Raw genomic sequence first — 20,508 nt, 5'->3', positions numbered from 1 at the left:
CCTGCCTCTCAACCACAGGTAAACTGCAAGGTTACATATTAGTGGGACCTGGGTTGGCTAAGGAATGAGCCACTTGTAGTGATTCAAACATGAATTCCTCATCTTGTCCTGCTTGGCAGTAAGATCAAAAGGAACTGTATCTAATTAAATAGGAATGGAATCAGTCCCTCAGTGCTGCTTGATATAAGTAATACATGCTGTTTGCATATTACAGCATTCATTCTCAAGCTGCACACATATTTGCTCTGTTCTGAATCATGTTTTCTGTAAAAGAAAACTAAACACCTAGCCAAATTATTCTCAAAATTCCTCTGAACTTTGGACAAATTTGAACCCAGGTCTTGTTAAAGGTTTGCATTTCTCTGGCTTTCAATGGCTATCCTATGTAACCAAGTCCAAGCACGCAGAGATGGCAGGCTGAAAACTGACTTCCTCAGGAGTAAAAGCTATCCCTCTTCCATGCTAGATTACTATTACTAGATTATTGACACATAGTTTCCATTTAACCTCATTACTGCTACAGCCCTCTTAAAGACTTCTATTGAAATCCCACCTGCAGAACCAAAGTCAGAAAGGCATCTTTGCAATTATTGTTCCCTATTAACATCTGGATGCAGTACTGTTGGGGAAAGGAAAGCAAAATCCTCAATGAACTATGTTTACCCAGCTTGCAGGTGGCAGCTATTAAAACAACTGATGCACGTGTACGAGCTAAAGTTATTAATGAATGATCTGACATACCAAGTCAGACAAATGTCATATGTAAATAGATCTTCAAATGTATACATACAAAAGCTGATACTGTATCTAGATGACCACTTTGGTTTGTTTCTATGCCCCATAGCTCTGAATCTATCCACTGAATGCTAACTCAGCACGTGTGGTATAAATATATTTTCACACTAAAATTGACACTTTTTTCTTCTTTTTTTTTTTTTCTTTTTGTTTTTTTTTGCTGACCAGCAACAAATTCTGATATCTTTATCTGTAAACCAATACTCAATAAATATGCCGTGTTCAGCAAAGAGACATGTTTTGTCAATCAGGGTTTTGCTGCACTCTAAACCATGGGCTGTGGTGGTGGGCGTGAAGGAGGAGGTCCAGGAGGGGCTCGGGAAGGGGGTGGTCCAGGAGGGGGCTGCCGGGAAGGAGGCTGCAGAGACACAGGTGGAGAAGGATTCCTTGAAGCATTGTTGAGAGGAACATCATTGCGCCGTGGTAGCTTGGGTGGTGGGCTGTAAGGAGCAGAGGTTCCATCTGATTTCACTCGAGTGAAGTTTATGCATCTTCCCTAGAGGAAAAAGAAAGCAGATGTTTGACTCAGCAGCAGCTAGGTAAAGGGACTGTAAGCAGAGAGGCCAGGCTACGCTTTGAAACCTTCATCCAGTATCATTCACTGGGTCCTAGACATGACATTCAGACCATGCTGTACAAAAGGTTGGCACTAGAAACCAATGCTTTCCCCAGGTTTCAGAGCTCCTGCCTACAGAGTATAGCCTAGGACTCATTTAAATCAAGAGACTGTGGCGTGACTGTGCTTATATGTGCCCTCTCTTCTGCCAAAAGAGCTGTGTAGAACTTGCCCAAAGCCACAGCTTCACCCAAGTCGTATTTGCCTTGGTGAGATCTCTGACTTGACAAAGCAGTGCTTGGATAAAACCCTCAGAGCAGAGACAAGATTGTATTAGAGGAACAACCTTAGCAAAGCCACTTCCTGTAGCTTTCTTTTTTAAACAGTGGTGTTAGCCTAGCTGGTGCCCATGATTTGATCACTACATTGGGAGAGTACATGTGTCTTCCATACTCCAGTATAGATGTGGCTTCCCTCACAAACAGCAACAAGCTGTGGGACTTGAACAAAGGGCTCTCCAAAGAGTGTGTGTTCAGAATGAATATAGGACGCAGGCAGGACCTAATGGCATGAGATGGAGATGGTAAACAGAGTAGCTTGGGTCTGAGAAAACAGCATGCACTGGGGATGTATTAGTCAACTAGGGGCTAAATGCAAATGTGACAGGGTTTCCTTTAGCCAAAACAAAACTTTTCATAGGTTCCCACTAACCAAGGTCAGATAGAATAGAATAGAATAAACCAGGTTGGAAGAGACCTTTGAGATCATCGTGTCCAACCTATCATCCAACACTACCCAATCAACTAAACCATGGAACCAAGCATCCTGTCAAGTCTCGCCCTGAACACCCCCAGCAATGGCGACCCCACCACCTCCTCAGGCAGCCCATTCCAGTGGGTAATCACTCTCTCTGTGTAAAACTTCCTCCTAACCTCCAGCCTAAACCTCCCCTGACACAGCCTGAGACTGTGCCCTCTTGTTCTGGTACTGGTTGCCTGGGAGAAGAGACCAACCTCTGCCTCACTACAACCCCCCTTCAGGTAGTTGTAGCTCCAAACAGGAAGAGAGACGGATAGTTTCCTAAAGACCACCCAGCCTCTTCTGTGGGGAGCAGCCAGAGGCTCTCAGGCACTTCAAAATCAACATGACAGCCTTGGTCAGACACCAAGATCTCTGCTGCTTGCTGTACTTATTTCTCCCCAAGACCCCTAAGTTCTGTAACAAACTGCCAAACTACTTCCACAGAGGCTTCATGAAATCCTGCAGGCACAACATTGTGTGAGGAGATGCAACAGTTAGCGTCAGTCTCTAACTCCTCACCTAGAAAGGTTGGAGGAGATGCTTATGCAAGAATCCAGCTGCCACAAGCTTGCCAGAAGCTTGTGCCTGGAAGTAAAAAAGACCTCTCATTGCCATGACCAAAGCTGGAGATGACAACTGACTGAAAACACCGGAGTGACACTGCCAATAGCTCGTTTACAAGAGCTGGGATGTGGTTACCAAATAGGTAATTGTGGGTGTGAAAGTACCCATCCCATCAGAGATTACATCCATTTGCTAGCACCTTTTCCTTTGCACAACAGGCCTGTTTTATTCCACTTAGCAATCACTCCAATGAAAATGGCCTCTACTTTAGCAGAATTTAGTGTTATCCATTTCTCTCTTTCCAAGGTAAGCATTGCTGGGGGAAAAGGAAAAAAACCCTGCTTGGTTTGTCCCAGAAGGCATCTTCCCTCCATTGCTCTAAAAGACCCACAGAGCCATGGTGCTGATGACAGAGGTTTAGGTTGCACACTGGAATCAACACTAAATTCAGCTCAAGGTTATGCCAACATCCCCCATGCAAAACTCAAGAGAAGGACTTCCAATTTTAAGAAGTTCATCTCAGAGTTAAGCAGCTGTATATCATGATTCCCACAGCTACGAATTGCTGGGGCTGGGGGGGGGACACAAGAACTCACAGCAGTGACAGATCGCTGCTAGCTTGGTGCTGCCTGGCATGAGGAGACTCTGGAGGTGTTACGGAATAGGCCAGGTTTCTTTGGCAAACCCACAAATCAGGCAAAAGCAATTACAGCTGAACCACAATTACCTGTTCTGACTTTCAATTCTTGCACTTTTTTTGATGAAAATGAATTATTTTAAAAAGAAGGAAATTAGTTAAGCCTATGGCTTATCTGAAGAAAGGCAAGCAGCCTATCAAGAGAAACTTGTGTAAGCTACAGAAAGCCCAGAAACTGATTCAACAAATGTGCTAATGCCCTAAGGATGGCTCAGGACTTCTAGAGCTTAGCTGCAGTCAAGAGTTGTTTAAATGGGTGTGGTTTTGCCTGTCCATGAGATGCTCCATAATTCTCAGTCCCAGCTTTCACCACAGCAATTCACCAAGAAACTTTAACAATACGAAGGATGAAACCTCCTTTCTAAAAATCTAGGCTTGTTACAGCAGACTTTGGCTATGAATGAAGCCTTTGCATGGAGGCAAAGGACAAAAGCCAAGGTCTTGATTAGTCCTGCAACAAAGAAACTATTGAATCAAAAAGCCCAAGTTGATGCTTTGCTTTACTTCATCACAGAACTCATGTCCTCACAAGCACTGCAGAAAGCAGCCATCCTTATCAGCTATTTATCTTCTGCTGCACTCCACTGTATTCAGAACACACTTGGACGTTTGGTATTTTTTACTGCTCTGCAATGAACATTTCAGACAGGTTTAGCAGCCACACTACAAATACATGTAAAAACCCTAAGCCTTGATATTTATAAAGTTATTAACTTAGAACAGATAAATCATCACCCAATATAAAGAAAAGAAAAAGGGAGAAGGAAAAAAGTCAGAGGTACTCAGATGAGAGATACCATATGGGGAAGGAGAAAAATAAAGGACAGAACAAACTCCCTTATAGTAAATTCAAAGCTGTGAACCAAACACTAGGGCTTTTGCCTACAAGCCTTTCCTGCATCTCTGTTGTGTCTCTCTCCCAAACATCAATTCCAAATATATTCATAGCCTATAATCAAAGGGGATCCCATAAATCTGTTTGCATTACTTTCACTTCAGTTAAAGTGATAGGCGACGTCAAACTGCTGCCAGTTTCTGCCACACTCACTGATTTGTCAGACAGATGGGTAATTTAAAGGCCAAGCGCCGCATTGTGTCATGAAAAATACGGTTGGGTTGGGGGAGTCTGACAGATAAAGGCTTGGATGATCGATGTATGCATTGTGACACTTCCTTACAAAAGAATATCAGTGTTAGCCTACAATCGCATGTATCAAAGACTTCTGGTGAACACTGGAGCAAATCCTCCTGAGCACTTCAAGCAGCCATTGATAAGATGACTCTGAACTATTAGCCAGTGTTAGGATTAACAGCTAAAAGGGAAAGGAAAAAACAAATGATAATAAATCATAAGTCATAGTTAGACTTATCAAGCATATTTCACCAAAGGATCCCTAGGCTGAGGAAACGAGACCCTCACTTACCACACATTTGTAATAAGAGAGTGCCACAGCTATTCTGACTCACTTGCACATCTCTGAGGCTAGTTTACTAAAACATGTAACATTTCTCAAACAAACATGCTAACCACAGGATTATGAATATTCTGAGTCTGAAAGGATTATGTAATTTCCTCTCCAAAGGCATATAAAGGCTTTTAAACCAAAGAGAAAACGGACAGAAATCAGGTATCCTGCACACTCACCTATGTTCTCACTTCACGGGAGATAAACAGGGATTAAGAGGCACCCCCACTTTGCTAGTGGTAACAGTATTTTCTTTCAGAATCATGGTATACACAAAGTGGTCTAGGGAAGGTGTCAAGAGTTGCGAGGTGCAGTAATACCAAGATGATCTCAGGCACAACAGCTGTCAATAGCTGCTTTATTGTTTCCTAGGAAGCAGATGATCTGCGTAAATCCGGTTCTGTCTGGTTTCAGCCCCGCTCCCAGTGCAGCATCCCTCAGATGGTGCGACCCGCACCGCGTACTGTCATTCAGGCACCAACCGAAGGTCAGCAATGCGCCATATGGAGTTACGCCCTGTTTTCAGTTCACATCTGCACAGTCTTTCTAATGCACAATTATTTTGCTTCTCCATATGTCCATCCACTTGTTAGGCTCTTGTTATGTTGCTTGCCAAATTGGCTTTTCAAAAAGTACAAATACTGAAGCAGCGGGATCTGCCCTTGTCCTGACTCCCGCTTTTATCCCAGTGTAACAATCACATGTGCAATTCAGGCACTTTGTACTTCTAGGCAATGCCTCCTTGACCACCTAGGATGCGTTTTTGTGTGTAGTTTAAAGTGGGGGAAGGAAGGGAGGAATCTCTTCAAACTCACTGCATCTTGTTTCTAGGCTACTTTCATCACAGCGCTCAGCACATGATTCACCACTGCTTGTTCCCCCAAAATCTTTAGCTACTACTCAGCAAGTCTTCACTGGAAAGGAACAGCTGTTTCATGGATCCAGGCAATTCAGAGTGCTATGTGCAAGGCTCTTTGCCCGTGATACTCAGGGCACTTCAGTACAAAGATTTTTAAAATGTTCTCCATCTGCCAGTGGCCATCCCCTTTCTCCATTTGTTTTACTACACACATTGACGTTTATTTAAGAAGAATCAAAGCTATTTTCACCTCTGCGCATGCCAGAGTGTTTGTGTGCACAAAAATGTTCCTTATTTTTATCTGCATTAGTTGACCTAATAACAGCTATCCTTCCCGTTACACATTTTGCTTAAGCTTTCATTCACTCCTGGTTTTGCTTTTTTTGGAACCTCAGTGCTGTAATTCTGCCTAGAAGAGGGAGTATCTGACTGAGGAAGAGTTGGCTACACTTAAATATATACTCAAATGCCTTTATCTTTCACTTTGTAAGAATATGATACTTACTTTTACGCTTTAGAATGGATTAAAATAAAATCATTGTTTTAAAGGCCGAGGATAGCAATTCCAAACAACGAACCACCAAATCTAAAAAAGAAAGTAGCTCCCAGTCAAAATAATTACATTTAGAATGCTGAAATCTGAAATGAACATAATTTCCTTGGGCTCAAATGAGTAGTCATCTTTCTCCCCAATTTTGTTTATGGATGTCACTGGGATGACTCTGCCAGCTTGCTATGGGCACGGTTCATCAGCATGTAGCTTCACTTCCTAAATATCTGTCAACAGTTTAGTATAAAAGTGGAGCTCTAAATCTTAAAAGATTAGAGAAAGGTTGTTGTGCCACCTACAAACCCACAAGTGTGAGCATCTACAAAAAGAATCACTTTGGCCAAGTGAAAGCTTTGATGCACACATCTGGAAACCAAAAGCATATATATCTTGAAGATCGGTGACTTTTGCAAAAGCGTTCCAGTGGAAATACCTAGACAGAGCTTCTTAAAACAGCAACGGTGTGGGAAACTTGTTTATCAAACGAGCTTACGAATGAGGCAAATTATGGATACAGTAATTTTATAGAGAAAAAGCTGAGATGGCACAGAGTTTCCACTATTTTGAGTTCCATGGGCAAGTGTCAGGATAAGCAGCTGGCTCCTCAGAAGCTAGGATGTCTGTGCACCAGCCCTTGCCAAAAGCTCTCTCACACTGCACTGCTTCGTGCTGACTGTGTGCTGAACATGTCACGGCTCATTAAAACCTTCATGGATTCCCTGGGAATTGCACTGATTACCCTGCAGCATACAGGCTAGAAATTGGTGAACTGCTGGAAGAGTTTGTCACATAAAACCTAAACCTGAATGTTTTTCAGGCATATTCAAGTAACTTTTACTAACTCCTAATCCTGTTTTTTGTGTAGAAAAATAAAGTATTGGAAATGCCAGAGATTCCCATATCAACACTCTGGTTGCTGACATGCTTTCAGGTCAATAAATTTATAATTATTTTCTAATGATATTACTTAACCATTGATTCTTAATCATCACCATTAATTATACTATTGTTATTGCATTAATCATTAACAATTACCTTATTAACTTGTAATTAATTTTTATATGTAGCCATTTTAAGCTATTAGTTCTCAAATCAACACATGAAACATCATCAACATAAAATACTTGTTTGCATGAGCATCTGAGTCTTTAAAACTCTTCCAGTTTAATAAGTCCTCTCTTGTCACTAACAATTTTCTGGAGATCTATTTGGCAGCTCAGCATGGACACCCAAAATGATGGCAATCCAAAACTATGGAGAGGTGACTGAAGAGGATTTCAAAATTACCGTCCAGTAAAGTGGCAGTGCCCAACAATGAGGATGTAATTTAGTGCTGCTTTTGAAAAGGGGAATGAGTTCAGACCACTCTTTATCCAGTGTATTATCTGGCCTCTTTATAAGTAAACTCATATCATTTTTGCTCCCCCCTTTCTAGGAAGAAGTTACTGGAGGGGAAGGAAGTCACTGCATTGTAAATGGTGAACCATTGATACTGTTACAGTGAGTACCCTCTAATGGCCTTAGGTACGTCAGAGAAATTAATATTGAAAACTACAAATTGATGAATGCAAATACACAAGGATAAACCAAGTAGTAGCAGAAAACTGTTAACACCACAGCATAAATGAAGGGGTGCTGCCAGGAAATGCAACCCACTGTGCTCACTCAGTGTGCTCCACATCACAGAAGCAATGAGCTTGAAGACATACGAGGTAACACAAGTTTAAAGAGGACACACATCCTGATGCAGGAAGGGACAGTGAGATTTAAAATCACTGAGGCACATGCAGATATTCCACACAGTCCACAAAGGCATTAATAAGCCCATTTTATGCCTTTTCTCTTACTTTTTAGCAACTAAACTGAACCACCTGCAAGCCTGTCACTGGCTCACTGGCGTAGCACCAGGGAAACACAGTACAGGAAGTTAATCCCTGCTTCAAAAAACTCTGACATCCAAGTCACAAATTAGAAAACAGCCAAATATAGGCTGGGAGGAGAGCATGTGGCAACAGTGAAACAGAGCTAAGCAATGCCTTGGATTACCAACACGCTCAGAGTAACAGCTGTTGGCTTAGTTGAGGTATGGCCCATATTGCTGCCCATAAGGCCCAGATGAAGGCAAAGATGTGTGAGCTCCTCTTACAAGGCAAAGGGGGACCAGCCTTGTTTTGTAAAAGGGCTGGGAGAAGAAATCCTTCAGAAGCCCAGTATGTCTGTAGACATCTTGGCTATGAAAGCCAAACAGACATGAAAGTAAGATTTATGATGTGAGGAAGGGAGGAGAGCACAGGAGCTCTTTTTGACATCAAGTGTGTGGTAACACTGTCCAGGGGATCCCCCAGGGGCCAAGGGAGGTAGGTTGCCATGGCAAATTCACAAACAGGCCCATGGCATTCACCTCACATAACAGTGGGAATGAAAAGTAATCTTTCGGTTCACTTGTTGGCCAAGGGAAAAAAAAAAAAATCAACAACCAAGTGTCTTTATTTTTCAAGTAAAAGAAGTATGTCAAAATAAGCTTCATTTGGGCTTGAAACATATATGTTATTCAATCCAAAACAGCTTTACCTTGAGTTTCGGACAGAAAAGGCGTATCAAAACTAAACCTGAAAATATTGAGACTTTTTCAAGGGTATTTTTCCTACTTCAGCTAAGTCCACTTAGACTGTCTAAAGCAGCAGTTTTTAGCCAAAACAGTCATGTAGAAAATGGTGTCCAAATCTACTGGGGAATTAAGATAGGAACTTTTTTGCAGTAAGATCGATAGCTGCAGTGTCCCAGGCTACTGCAGCTTCTTTAACCAGAATACTGGAAGTTGGACACAGTCAGGTACTGATAGGTTCCCAAGATATGCATGTCTGCAGACACTACTCCCCTGTTCACAGTCCCCACTGTGCATGGAAACCAGGAATGGGTCCACTGGGAGAAGCCTATTCAGTTAGTTTGAGGACCAGCGCAAGAATACCCTGAAGAGAAGTGGGTTCCTTCCAATTTACCCCCAGAGCAACTAGCCAATAATGAGGAGTCTGAGGGACGAATAGCTCAGCCAGGGAAACTTGCCTTTTAAGCTAGGGCCTGGACCCCTCAGCAATATAAATTTTGTGCTGAACACATCCTCACCATCCAGCTCTCACATGCCTGCTGCCATTTTTCCAGCTTAGGCACATAAGGAAAGTGGCAGTGTAGAGGATATGGACAACCCATCCCAGTACTGAAGACAAGGCTATGCAGGCAATTTGTATCACACTCCATTCGGCAGGGAGCTGCATGTTGTTTCCAGCCCTGCCTTAGCAAGAAGATGCAGCAATCGGCTATAGACACGTCCTGCAAGAATGGCCAGAGTCACAAGATATCTTGCAGGAATGCACAAAACATCACATGGCTTGGACCTTGATGAGGTTGTGGCTCAAATAAGGCACAGTACAGACACAGCCTGTTGATTCTGAGCCCTAAAAGCTAAAATGGTAAAGAGAACAGAAAAGGGCATAATCAAAGTTAAGGTCTATCAGGCATATTTTATATTCAGTACCAGTCTCTAACTACAGCCATGCCAGAACAAATCCCACCCAAACTTGAGAGAAATATCTTAACCTAAACATGCACTCACAACCCATGAGTTACTGTCTTCCTCTTTTCTGACAGATTTTATGGATGAGGGTCTCAGAGTGGAGGAAGTGGGGAGAATCACTGCCAGGTCATGTCATCCACCCAAGGTTAAGCACCAGCTTCAGGAAGAAAAAAAAAAAAAAAAAGAGGTTTACAAGTTCAGAACTTGTGACTCACATCCCTTGTTTTAACCACAGCACCACACATTTCCACACTTGAATGCTGACCAGACTAGAATGTGGTTCAAGAAAAAAACAACAGTGGTTGGTTTGTGAAAGGTTTTTCTCTTTCCTTTGGAATTTTCAGGGAAAATGAAATTGCAGTTGTCCAACACCTAGAATAGGAGGGTTTTGGAGCATAGCAACAAGAGCAATAAACATTTGCTGGGTGCCACATGCTCATCCTTGAGGTATTGGTGGCTTGCTGGGAGGAGCAAATTAGGCCACAAAGGATCATAACTAGTCTCGGTCAGGCTGTAATTAAGTGTCATTGTGCTTTCCAGGGTGAATAATTTGACTGCTTCTTCAGGAGCAAGCTGGGGTTATGACATGCACAGAGGAAGAACACAAAGCCCTTTACCCATTTAGGGTATAGGATGATGCTGGAGACCCAAGAGAGATTTCTGGTGAAAATGGTTATTATTTTTTCCCTTGCCTCTAATATCCTGGCCCACCACACAGACAAGCTGCCACTTTGTTTAGTCTGGAAACAGATGCAAGTATCCCCAACCCATCTCTGGGTAACTGGCCATTAAATGGCTCTGCTGCTACCTAGAGCAAGTAGATGGTAAACCCACTGCTCCCAGGCTACTGTGCATATCTTACAAAGATTCTTCTGTGATGAGACTAATACAGTTCATCATCAGTGCCGGCATACTTAAGAAGCACAGAAAACCTCTTCTCCCCCAAATGCTTCTGTGTTAAGTTGGATAGAAGAGCCCCATGGAACATAACTACCTTACTATTTCTAGGAATGAACACACCAGGGAAGCAACTCAAATCCCAAAGTCTTGACATGGAACTCTCCTTCCCATTTCAGAGACCCTAACATTCTATGCAAACATATATCTGCCACATTTCCACCATGCAGCTTGACCAGCCTACCAAATACCAGCTCTTTTCCATGAGCACCCTACTGCCACCTCTCTCATACAAATTCTGTCATACATGCTGGTGTCAGCTTAGCAGGGACAGTGGCTTGTCCCCCAGCAACAGAAAAAAACCCCAGGTACAGCTCTTGCTTTTCAAAGTTCTGCTTCACTCAGTGTTTGGCCTTTAGCACTGCAAGAAAGGACACAGCTTTGGATAGGCCTCACTGCAAAGTTTCCATATAGCCTACTCCTTAAAGTTATTGGCCAGTGAAGACTGAGGTGTTCAACTGGGTAATTATATTCCCTGGATGAAAACCCAAAAAGGAGGGGAAAAGAAAAGATATATTCATATGCCTCACCCTCACCAAAAAAAGAGCATTTTCAGTCTTGCTGTTCCTATCTGAGACTAGAACTGGCATATATAAAACTAGAATATTTTATTATTAACCTGATGTTTATGCTCAAAGCAAGGTTAAGTTAAGATTTAATAGACACAGCTCATAAATTCTTCAGGTTGCATAGTATCTTTGTGGTACTCATGGGATGGCAGCCACGGTGATTGTGGTTTTCTTCTGGTACCACATATGAACCACAGGAGTTTACAGAAGAGCAAGAGGCATCCAGAACCGCAACTCAGCTGCAGAAAGTAGTGATGCAATACCTTTTCATTTTAAGTTATCACTCTGTACACTTAAGTTATCACTCTGTAGTGCTCAAACACCTTCAGAGGGAGGTTGTGCCATTACTTGTTCTGCATATAGGGAAATAGATTCCAACATCGTTACTAGAAGTCTGTAAGCAGAGAGCTGGGGAAAGCTGGATAGGTTAATTTTTGGACTATTACCCAACCCAGGAGACAATGAGAGATGCACAGCACCCAGCAATCCAACTGAAACTAACATGGGGTTCAGCACTGATCCAGGGGTTCTGCCAAGAAACAAACATACTGGCTGCAGCATACCTGTTCATGTGGATGTGCAAGTCCTGGATTGTACATGCACTCCTAGTAAGCAACTCCATGTGCATTTCTGTACTTTAAGAACAATCATGAAGCATTAATAAAGTGCTGCCTGGAAAACTGATAACACACAAGAGACTATTCCCCCAAGGTAGCAATATCAGAGTTGAACTAAACAAGGGACTAAGTCACCAGTTCTTACCCCAAAGTCACATCACCTCTGAAAAACTGAGAATAAGCTCTGATGAACCTGTTCTTTTACCATAAATACCAAATAAATATCAAAGTAGTACACATGCTGTAAGAGCAGAAGTAAAGTCCCCTGTCTGCTTAACAGAGTTCATCTATGAAGTGCTCAAAGTGCTGTTAGGAACATGGTCTCGATCTGTTCATCTCTTTTATCACTGTGGAACTACAACACAACAGAAGCGAAATAACTTACATCAGCTACAGACAGGGTCTCAAAAATCACACATCAGTGTTTTAACCACAAGGCCAATCCTTTTTCATTCTGTTGTGTGCTCAGTGGCACCAGCTCTGGGATTCTTCTCTGCTGGGGTGAGCAGACAGCACCTATCCCCAAAGCATCTGTGAATTCTTTTTCCACATCAGAAATAACACGAACCTGGCACAAGTGAGAGGTATGCCAGTATGTGGGCTGCTTACAAGACAGGAAATTCACTCCTCAGTGACTACACGTTTCCAATTGTGGTGCTCAGCACAGCCTCAGAACTGTGCTTTAGGTCACTGGTACCAGACCAGGGAGCCTTTTCCCCCCCAAAGTAAGAAGGGGAGCTACATGTGTCACATTTTCACATTTCCTTTGAAATTGATAAAGGGAGGTCATCTACTGTGGCACGCAATGTTCTCACCTCTTCAACTTTTTTTTAGTAGCTTATGAAGGTAGCCGGCTCCAGAAAGGTTAAGCAGGAGAAAAGCCTTAGAACAAGGCAGTCATCACTGATGAATACAGTCTGAAGGAGCTCAGTGCTACTTTTCCAGCACCCCCTGTAGTTCTGACAATTACTAAGTGGGGGATTACAACACATCTCCAAGGATGAGGCAGGGAAGCCTATTAAAGGCCATTACTCAGTCTTGAAAAGAAGTAATTAGAATGAGCTTTAAATAGCACTGGTAGGCGGACAGCTAGGGTGGAGTGACAGGTGGGTGCTGCCATCTCCATGGCCTGCATTCAAACTGCTGACCACCTGTAGGCAGCAACCAGAAACTAATTACAAGTCATTAATAATCCATAGGCTTGGTGTCCCACCACTCTTCTGAGGAGTGGTGCCTGTCAGGACTTAGCTACAATTTCACAGCTGTAATGAAGGCACTGAGTTCTTATGATTATTTTACAGTTGGGAAGCTAAGGAACATAGATGTTATGGTAAGCATTACAAGGAATCACTCAAAATTTGAGGGTAAACATATCTTCTGATAAAACCTTTCATAGAATCACAGAATCAACTAGGTTGGAAGATACCTCCAAGATTAACAAGTCAACTGATGACCCAACCCTATCTAATCAACTCGACCTAGTTCACTAAGTGCCTCATCCAGTCTTTTCTTAAACACCTCTAGGGATGTTGCCCCCATCACTGGGCAGCTCATTCCAATGGGCAATCACTCTTTCTGTGAGAAACTTCTTCCTAACATCCAGCCTAAACCTCCCCTGGTGCAGCTTGAGACTGTGCCCTCTTGTTCTGTTGCTGGTTGCAGAGACCAATCCCCACCTGGCTGCAACCTCCCTTCAGGCAGTTGTAGACAGCAGTAAGGTCTCCCCGAGCCTCCTCTTCTCAGTTTAAGAGTGATTATTTTGAAAGGGACACACAGAAGAAGGAAACAGAATACTCCTAATTTCAGAGGCTGGTGTTTAAAATTCTAATTGCTGTGTCTTATTCAAACTCAGCTCAACAGTGAGAACTTGAAGGACCCAGAAGTCATGGCTTCCAAAATAACCAGCAGCTCATAGATTGTAGAAGCTGAAGGTGAAAACCTTCAGTTTTAAGCAACATAGATGAAAAAAAGGCTTTCAGATTTTTGTACAACAGCTGCTAGTCCTCCTCCTCAGTAAAGGGTTTTGCACATGCAAAACACTGGGTAGCACTGCTAAAGCACTGCTTTTTTTCTAAGTCCCATGAGCATATGGTGACAGCAAAATCCAGTCTACGCTCTCATTCTCTGTTGCAGGTAATTTTCAGTGACAAAAATGAAATCACTTTCTAAGGCATTAAAGCAAACAAGAGCAATTCTGCCTGGGGGAAAAATGCCCTTTTTTTCCAGTTGAGGTTTTTGGTAAACCAAGCCTCTGAGAATTTCCTGTGACAGTATGTGCTGAAAGGCAAAATGGAGTAGATTTGCTGAAAGCAGCAACTAAGCAGACCATTTGAAAGAAGTATTCCTCCTTCCTCCTTGTACGTATTTGGGATTTTAATGTTTCCTTGCTGGCACTGGTAACAGTCTCACTGTTGATCCATAAAGCCAAGAGGAAAAGCTTGAAAGTTGCCTTTTGCAGAGACTACTGACAACCTGCCCTATTAGCTAATGTGGTTACTATGAGATACTTCAAGCCAGTCAGATATTGGTATTTCTGAAACACCAATCATCACGGCAGTCCCCTTCAAGCTCAGAACAACACCCCCACAGAGATGGGTAAGCCCTCAAGGCAGCCCGAGTATCTTGAGCAACACATAGCTCACCAGGCCATGTGGCCACGCTGTCATGCTCCCTGTTGCCTGATGAACATTGTGTCTACCTCAGGGCTGTTAATTCCTGTCTCTGGTCAAAAGAGGGACTGCTGGTCCTCAAACCTCTCACCCCAGCTTTCTGGGAGAGGAAGGGAAGTATTACTACAGTAGTACAAAAGCCTATAAAGTCCTCATCTTTGTACATTACTGCAAGGAAGAAAGCCCAGAAAATTGCAGCAAAGAGCTTTTAGCCCTTTTTAATCTCTTTGCTCCTCTGCTGATGCTGTCTGAGACCTCAGCAAAAAGCCATCCCACAAATAGCAGCCTATCTGCTAATGATGGGGTAGAGCTAAGTGCATTTATCCCTTGTGGTTCCATCCTGGTGCAACAGAAGCTCCTGCTAGGGGTGACCTAGAGAAGTTCAATAAGCAGTATTCTGTGACCCTTTACTGAGGTACTTGGCAAACTAATAATCAGTTTCAGTGGTGGTGATGTGACACGATCTTGAATGGAAGACAAGAGAAGAAGCTGTCTGCAGAGCCAAGCCAAACACTGTGGGCACATCTCTCAGGAGCAGGGGCATCAGAGCTTGTGCTTGGCTAGTTTTCTTTAAATAGACAGTTCTGGAAAGTGCCTGTGATTTTTACAGCCAGTCCTATTAATAAATTCCTGCCTAATACTGATGGGTTATCCTTCCTGAGATCCTTCTCTTGATAAGTACGTGGAAGACGCAAACCAGGGCAGGGGAGTTCTCAGGAGCCTCAGCCAGATCTGCAGTGGGGCCAAAATTCAGGGCATACTGCTACAAGCAGCTCAGTTCCAGCTGTGAGAGAACAGGGGAAAGAGATTGGTCACCAGCCCATCTCTACCAGAGGGCAGGACTACAGGGCACCAGTCTGTCTTATCAAGGAGAGGTGCAAGGAAACAAGAACTGATAGCGACAGCAAGGAGAGAAAGAGACCACAAAAGGAAATGAAAGGGAATGCCTAGAGCAGGAGTCCAAAGGGGGAACAGGCAAGGAAGAGAGCAGGTGGTTTGGGAAAGGTAATAGGATGACAATGAAGGAAAAAATGAGGATGGATGGACAGCATCACTGGCTACCTGGAGCAAAGGACAACAGAAAGTCCCTTGCAGCAACCAGCTCTGTGCTCCTGTATACATGCTTCAGCCTGAATTTCCACTGCAGAGCTCTCACACACTCTGGAATAGGCTTCACACACACGAAGACTAAAATACAAATACAAATAGTGCAATTTTTAACTTTGTTTCATGCTGGCAGTGGGGGAGAAGTCATGATTTGAAAACCTGGGGTAGCAATATTGCCTTTACTGTATGGTTTGCAAGGGCAAAGAGAAGAAGGCTGTATTGTGTGGAAAGATCCTGAACAGCTCCAAAAAATATTTAAGACTTTTGCATCTCTGTGACAAAACCAGGTACATTGGTGAATGTATCCAAAACATGTTGTTGCCTGCCAAAACTATCATAGAAAGTGTTTTTCGACAAGTATTTTTTAGCTTTTGTTGATAAAAGCTCCCAAACCACAGTACTCATTTTCAAATGATAAAAGAAATCCCATTTCTCCAAAGTTTCACAAGAATTTTAATGCAAAAAAATCTCTTTTGTCATCTTCCCACTGTCCCAAAAGCCTTGTGAAAAATGTTTTTCCCCCAGGTACTGTGGATGTTCTCTTCTCTAGAAGTAATAATTTCATAATGCAGGAAAAAGGTGTTTTGCTATAATGTCTCCTGGTAGTGACAAAAAGTGAACAACAGAAGCAATAACAAGGGAAAATGAAAACTTCCCCCCCACACCTTCCCCTTCTCCCAACAGAGGTAAACTGTGAAATATAAATTTGGACAATGGAACTTTAGTAAGTTATCTTATTCCATCGGGGGGTGGGAGGGCTGGGGGGAGAACAAAAAAACATGTGTCCCTGGCAATACCTGCAAAAACTATATTTTGACTGATTCTGGGAAATTTGGAGACTGGAATTTTTGGAGTCATGAATCCAAAAGACACTCCCAAAACAGAGTTAGACCTTGTTTCTTTTTCTTTCCTGAAGAACCAAAACGAGGCAAACTAAACCCCCCAAAGCACACTTCCCTCTTTTCCTCCCAAATCCCTCAGAACACTTCCTCCCAACAAAAGCCTAACTCACAAGGAGCTCATTCTCTACTAAGGGATTGCTACTAGAAAAGTCAACCAAACAATAAATAATGTTGCCCCTTTTTGTGCTAGCTTTCTCCATGAAATACAGGTCTGTGATGTCCTTTACATCTTTATTTATAAACAGCAGAAGGATGTCTAGTCATTTTCTTGTTTCACTTTCAACATTCTTCAGCTTTAGTTAATTTCACAGGCCAGGGAACAGAGATGATCCTATTCTTCCTCTGAATCTGGCTGAATAGGATTCTTTCCACCCTATTTCCCAGATGTACATTTGATTTTTCTAATTTCTCCCTGATACAATAATCCTTCAGCTCACTCAGTTTTACATTGCCTCTTTTGAGCCTTTTGTCCTCCCCACAGCAGAGCTGGAAGGCAAGGAACTGAGGATCCCTGTTTGAAGCCAGCCTCCTGCATGTTTCTTGACTGCACAGGCTAACAGAGGCTCTGTTGTGTCCTGCGCCGATAGAAATGTACCAACCAAGGGAGTGAAAGGCAGAGGATAGATTCATGTTATACAGTGTTAGTCCTATCAAAATACAGCTGAGTCTAAAGAGCCTATTCAGAAGCTCTAGATCATGCTTAAAAAGTAAATAAGGTGTTTCAAGCACAGCTGCCTTGAAAACACAGCTTAGTTAAACAGTTAAGACCATTTTGCAAAATAGCATAGGAAGCTGAGTTGTTCTCTTTAGTTTCCTTATGTACCAAAAAGAAAAAATGGAAGAGATGAAACTTTAAATAACGAAGTTGCATATTTGGTTAATAACTAAAGAATGCCAGAACAGTGGTTTGCCAGAAGGATGCAACTTCTTTGTCCTAGATGATGCAAATTAGGGCTACTTTCAAAGTCTGTTATTAGGTATGAAGGTCACACAGGCAAAAGAGTCCAGTACAAGAGGCTCTGCACCCTTCCTAGCCCACAAAAGAACTTTATGGCCCTTACTGCTGTAACTCTGTAATTCCTTTCCTTGAAAGCAAAGGGGATAAAATGTATGCACTCTAGTCAGAAAAGCATCAGAAGGAGGAGAAGGATGCTGCCATCTTCGTTCAGTCCTCATGTTTCAAAGCAACACCATAAAAAGTCAGACCTGAAGGTGCAACCACCTAAAGCAGCAGCTCTCAATTTTTGTGGAGTTGTCCCCAACCAAGTAACAAGATAGAGACAACCATAACAAAGCCAGCTACCTGAACTAAGCTATCACAAGTGACCCAGGGGCAGCACACAAATACCTCTGTGACTCTGAAAGGCACAAACTTCCTACTTCCTCCCAGGAGGAATCTACTCCTGACAAATACACTTTATCAAGGCAGGTGATGCTCTCTGCCTACATGCAGGAAATGACTGAGAAATGTGTCTCAGCCAGAATTCCACAGAAAGCTTTTTCTCCGTTAACTTTGCTATACTTGGTTTCTTCATCACCTGTGCAGTTCATGGCTTCTGTTACTAATCGATTACTAAATCTGAGAAGCATTTTCACTAATTAGGATAGGAAGGATAATTACTGTTGTAGAATGACTACTGCATATGAAATTCAAAACCAGCTGTCCCCTAGAATCCACAAAGAACTGATCCTGTGACATCAACACACACACACAGGAGAAAAAAAAGGCTAAGACCATATATGTCTGCAAAAGGTGTCATACACTACTGTGGCTGGCCAGTTTCCTCCTCAGTCCACTCAAATCATTGCAGCAGAGATGTTGCTGTTGACCTTTTGGGGCAATACTTCTAAATAGATGCCACCACAAACATTTTAGCTCATTTTGAAATCTCTAGTTCTTGTGACAAATTTTTAGCCTCAGGGTAGCGTGAAGAGAACCAAGCTCACAAGAGAAAAAAAAAAGAAGATAAAAATGAGATAAAAATGATGAGGTGGTTGGAGCAAAGAGCATTGATGCTTCTAACAGAGAAGTAATGTGACAGTGTGTTTGTGACACCTTACCTTATCCCCTGGCTGTGGTCTCATAAGAGAGACTTGATCATAGCCTCGTCGAACCAAAGCCCACAGTGCATCAAGTTTGCCCTGGAATAAAAATAAATACATGAACAAATAAACAAAAGACATGACCAAGAAACTTGGGGATGACTTACAGGTGAGTTGATCCAGCCTTTCCGTATGAAACTATCTGCACAAACATTGCTTCTGTGTCCTTGCCCTCCCTACACTGCCTATGCAGACATTCAGAAAACAGACCTCAGTGGAGTAACATCTACCTGATATGCAGTGGGCCAAATTTAGCCTGCATGAAATTCACTGAGGATGACTATAGTTTAATGTGAATGACTCCTCTTAGATGCACAATTAAACAGTTGTTAAATTAACAAAAGGCAGAAGAAGAAAAGTACTCTACTGATGGGAGACAAGCTGGAGAACAGATTAATGCCCACAAGGCTACCTGCCTAGGCAGGCTTTAAAATTTGCGAGCAAAAATTTCCAGGCAATAAATTCAAGCACTGCTAAACTGATCTCTGAGCATGAGGGATGGAGGACCTTATCCCACAAAGCACTGGTTTGGGACATGGCCACAGGTTTCTGGGATGAGCATGATATGCTGTTTCCTCAGCCTGCACTAGCCCTCTAGCTTCCTTCTCCATAAGCAGCGAGGTAACAACTCTGCACTGCCTCAAGGGTTGTGTGAGGATACATATATTACAGGGAGACACCAGATACTATAATGACATATGAGAAATGGGAATGAAAGCGTGGAGAGACTGAGTGGCTTGCCCACAATCAGATGCTACATCTTGTGGCTGAACTAGAGAGAAACAGAGCTGAAGCCCAATCCAAGGCCCTAGCCACAGTGCAATCAAAGCAAGGATAGTGCACTGTATCTGATCTTCTTTGTATGCTGCCTCAAGATGGCACAAACCAGCATCTGCTCTTTCTAACAGTTATCTGCTGTTGCAATTCAGACTGTGTAAAAGAACCTGAAAAGAGGGTGAGAGCTAAAGGAGGGAAGATCTTTGCTCATAACCCCCCAACATCCTCCACGCTTCCTCAAAAAATGATGGCACCACAGTGCCAGGTGAAATGCATGTTCCAAGAAACAGGGAAAGTTGAGGCTTGCTGGCCATTTGTTGAAACAGGCTCTTCCACCTCTGCCACAGGAAATGGTGTGTTAAGGAAGCAGGATGCAGCAACATGCATGATACAAACAGACTTGGTAAAACTGAGTGGCAGAGGCGTTACCTTGATGGGAGTGTACCATTTCCGCTGGGAAGGAGGTTTTCTCACGTGGGGCTTCTTTGGCTTGGGTTCCCATGGCTCATACTCCTGTTCTGGCAACTTAATAATAGCATTTTTGGGCTTCTCCAATTTTGCTCCTTCCTCTGTTGACCCCTTGTCTCCCCACCGCACCTGAAGTCAGGAGAGTACACTGTTAAGCAGAGACACTTCAGCAGTTCCCATCAGCAGTTTCCTTTTCCCAAGGAAAATGGTTAAGGATATTAAGATGCTATACTTCCAGTGCAGACTTGCAAGGACTTGCTGAGAAACCATTGCTCTCACTGTCATCCCTAGCTTGGCCCAGATCCTTGTCTGGCTTACATTAGAATACATAGAATACACCAGGTTGGAAGAGACCTTCAAGATCATCACGTCCAACCCATCAACCAATCCAACACCACCCCTTCCTCAGCTACCAATGAAATCTAGTGGAAATTTCTGGTGTAACATGCCTAAAAGTCATCATTAGGCTCTCAGCTGGTA

At 42.8% G+C, this 20,508-nt stretch overlaps 1 protein-coding gene across 1 annotated transcript in view; it reads right to left on the bottom strand.

The window, feature by feature from the left end:
* Positions 1–952: 952 nt before the first annotated feature.
* The window catches only part of ANTXRL (ANTXR like), a 54,777-nt gene continuing 35,221 nt past the window's right edge, over positions 953–20,508 (bottom strand). The window contains exons 16-18 of the mRNA XM_009897770.2: positions 19,990–20,157; positions 18,742–18,822; positions 953–1,291 (exon numbers count right to left, since the gene is read on the bottom strand). Coding sequence (XP_009896072.1) covers positions 1,061–1,291; positions 18,742–18,822; positions 19,990–20,157 — 480 coding nt within the window. The 3' untranslated portion in view covers positions 953–1,060. The remainder of the gene's footprint in view (positions 1,292–18,741; positions 18,823–19,989; positions 20,158–20,508) is intronic.

This window comes from Dryobates pubescens, chromosome 8 (assembly GCF_014839835.1).
Source record: "Dryobates pubescens isolate bDryPub1 chromosome 8, bDryPub1.pri, whole genome shotgun sequence".
NCBI classification, from domain to species: Eukaryota; Metazoa; Chordata; class Aves; order Piciformes; family Picidae; genus Dryobates; species Dryobates pubescens.
This window is presented reverse-complemented; position numbering and strand designations above follow the sequence as displayed.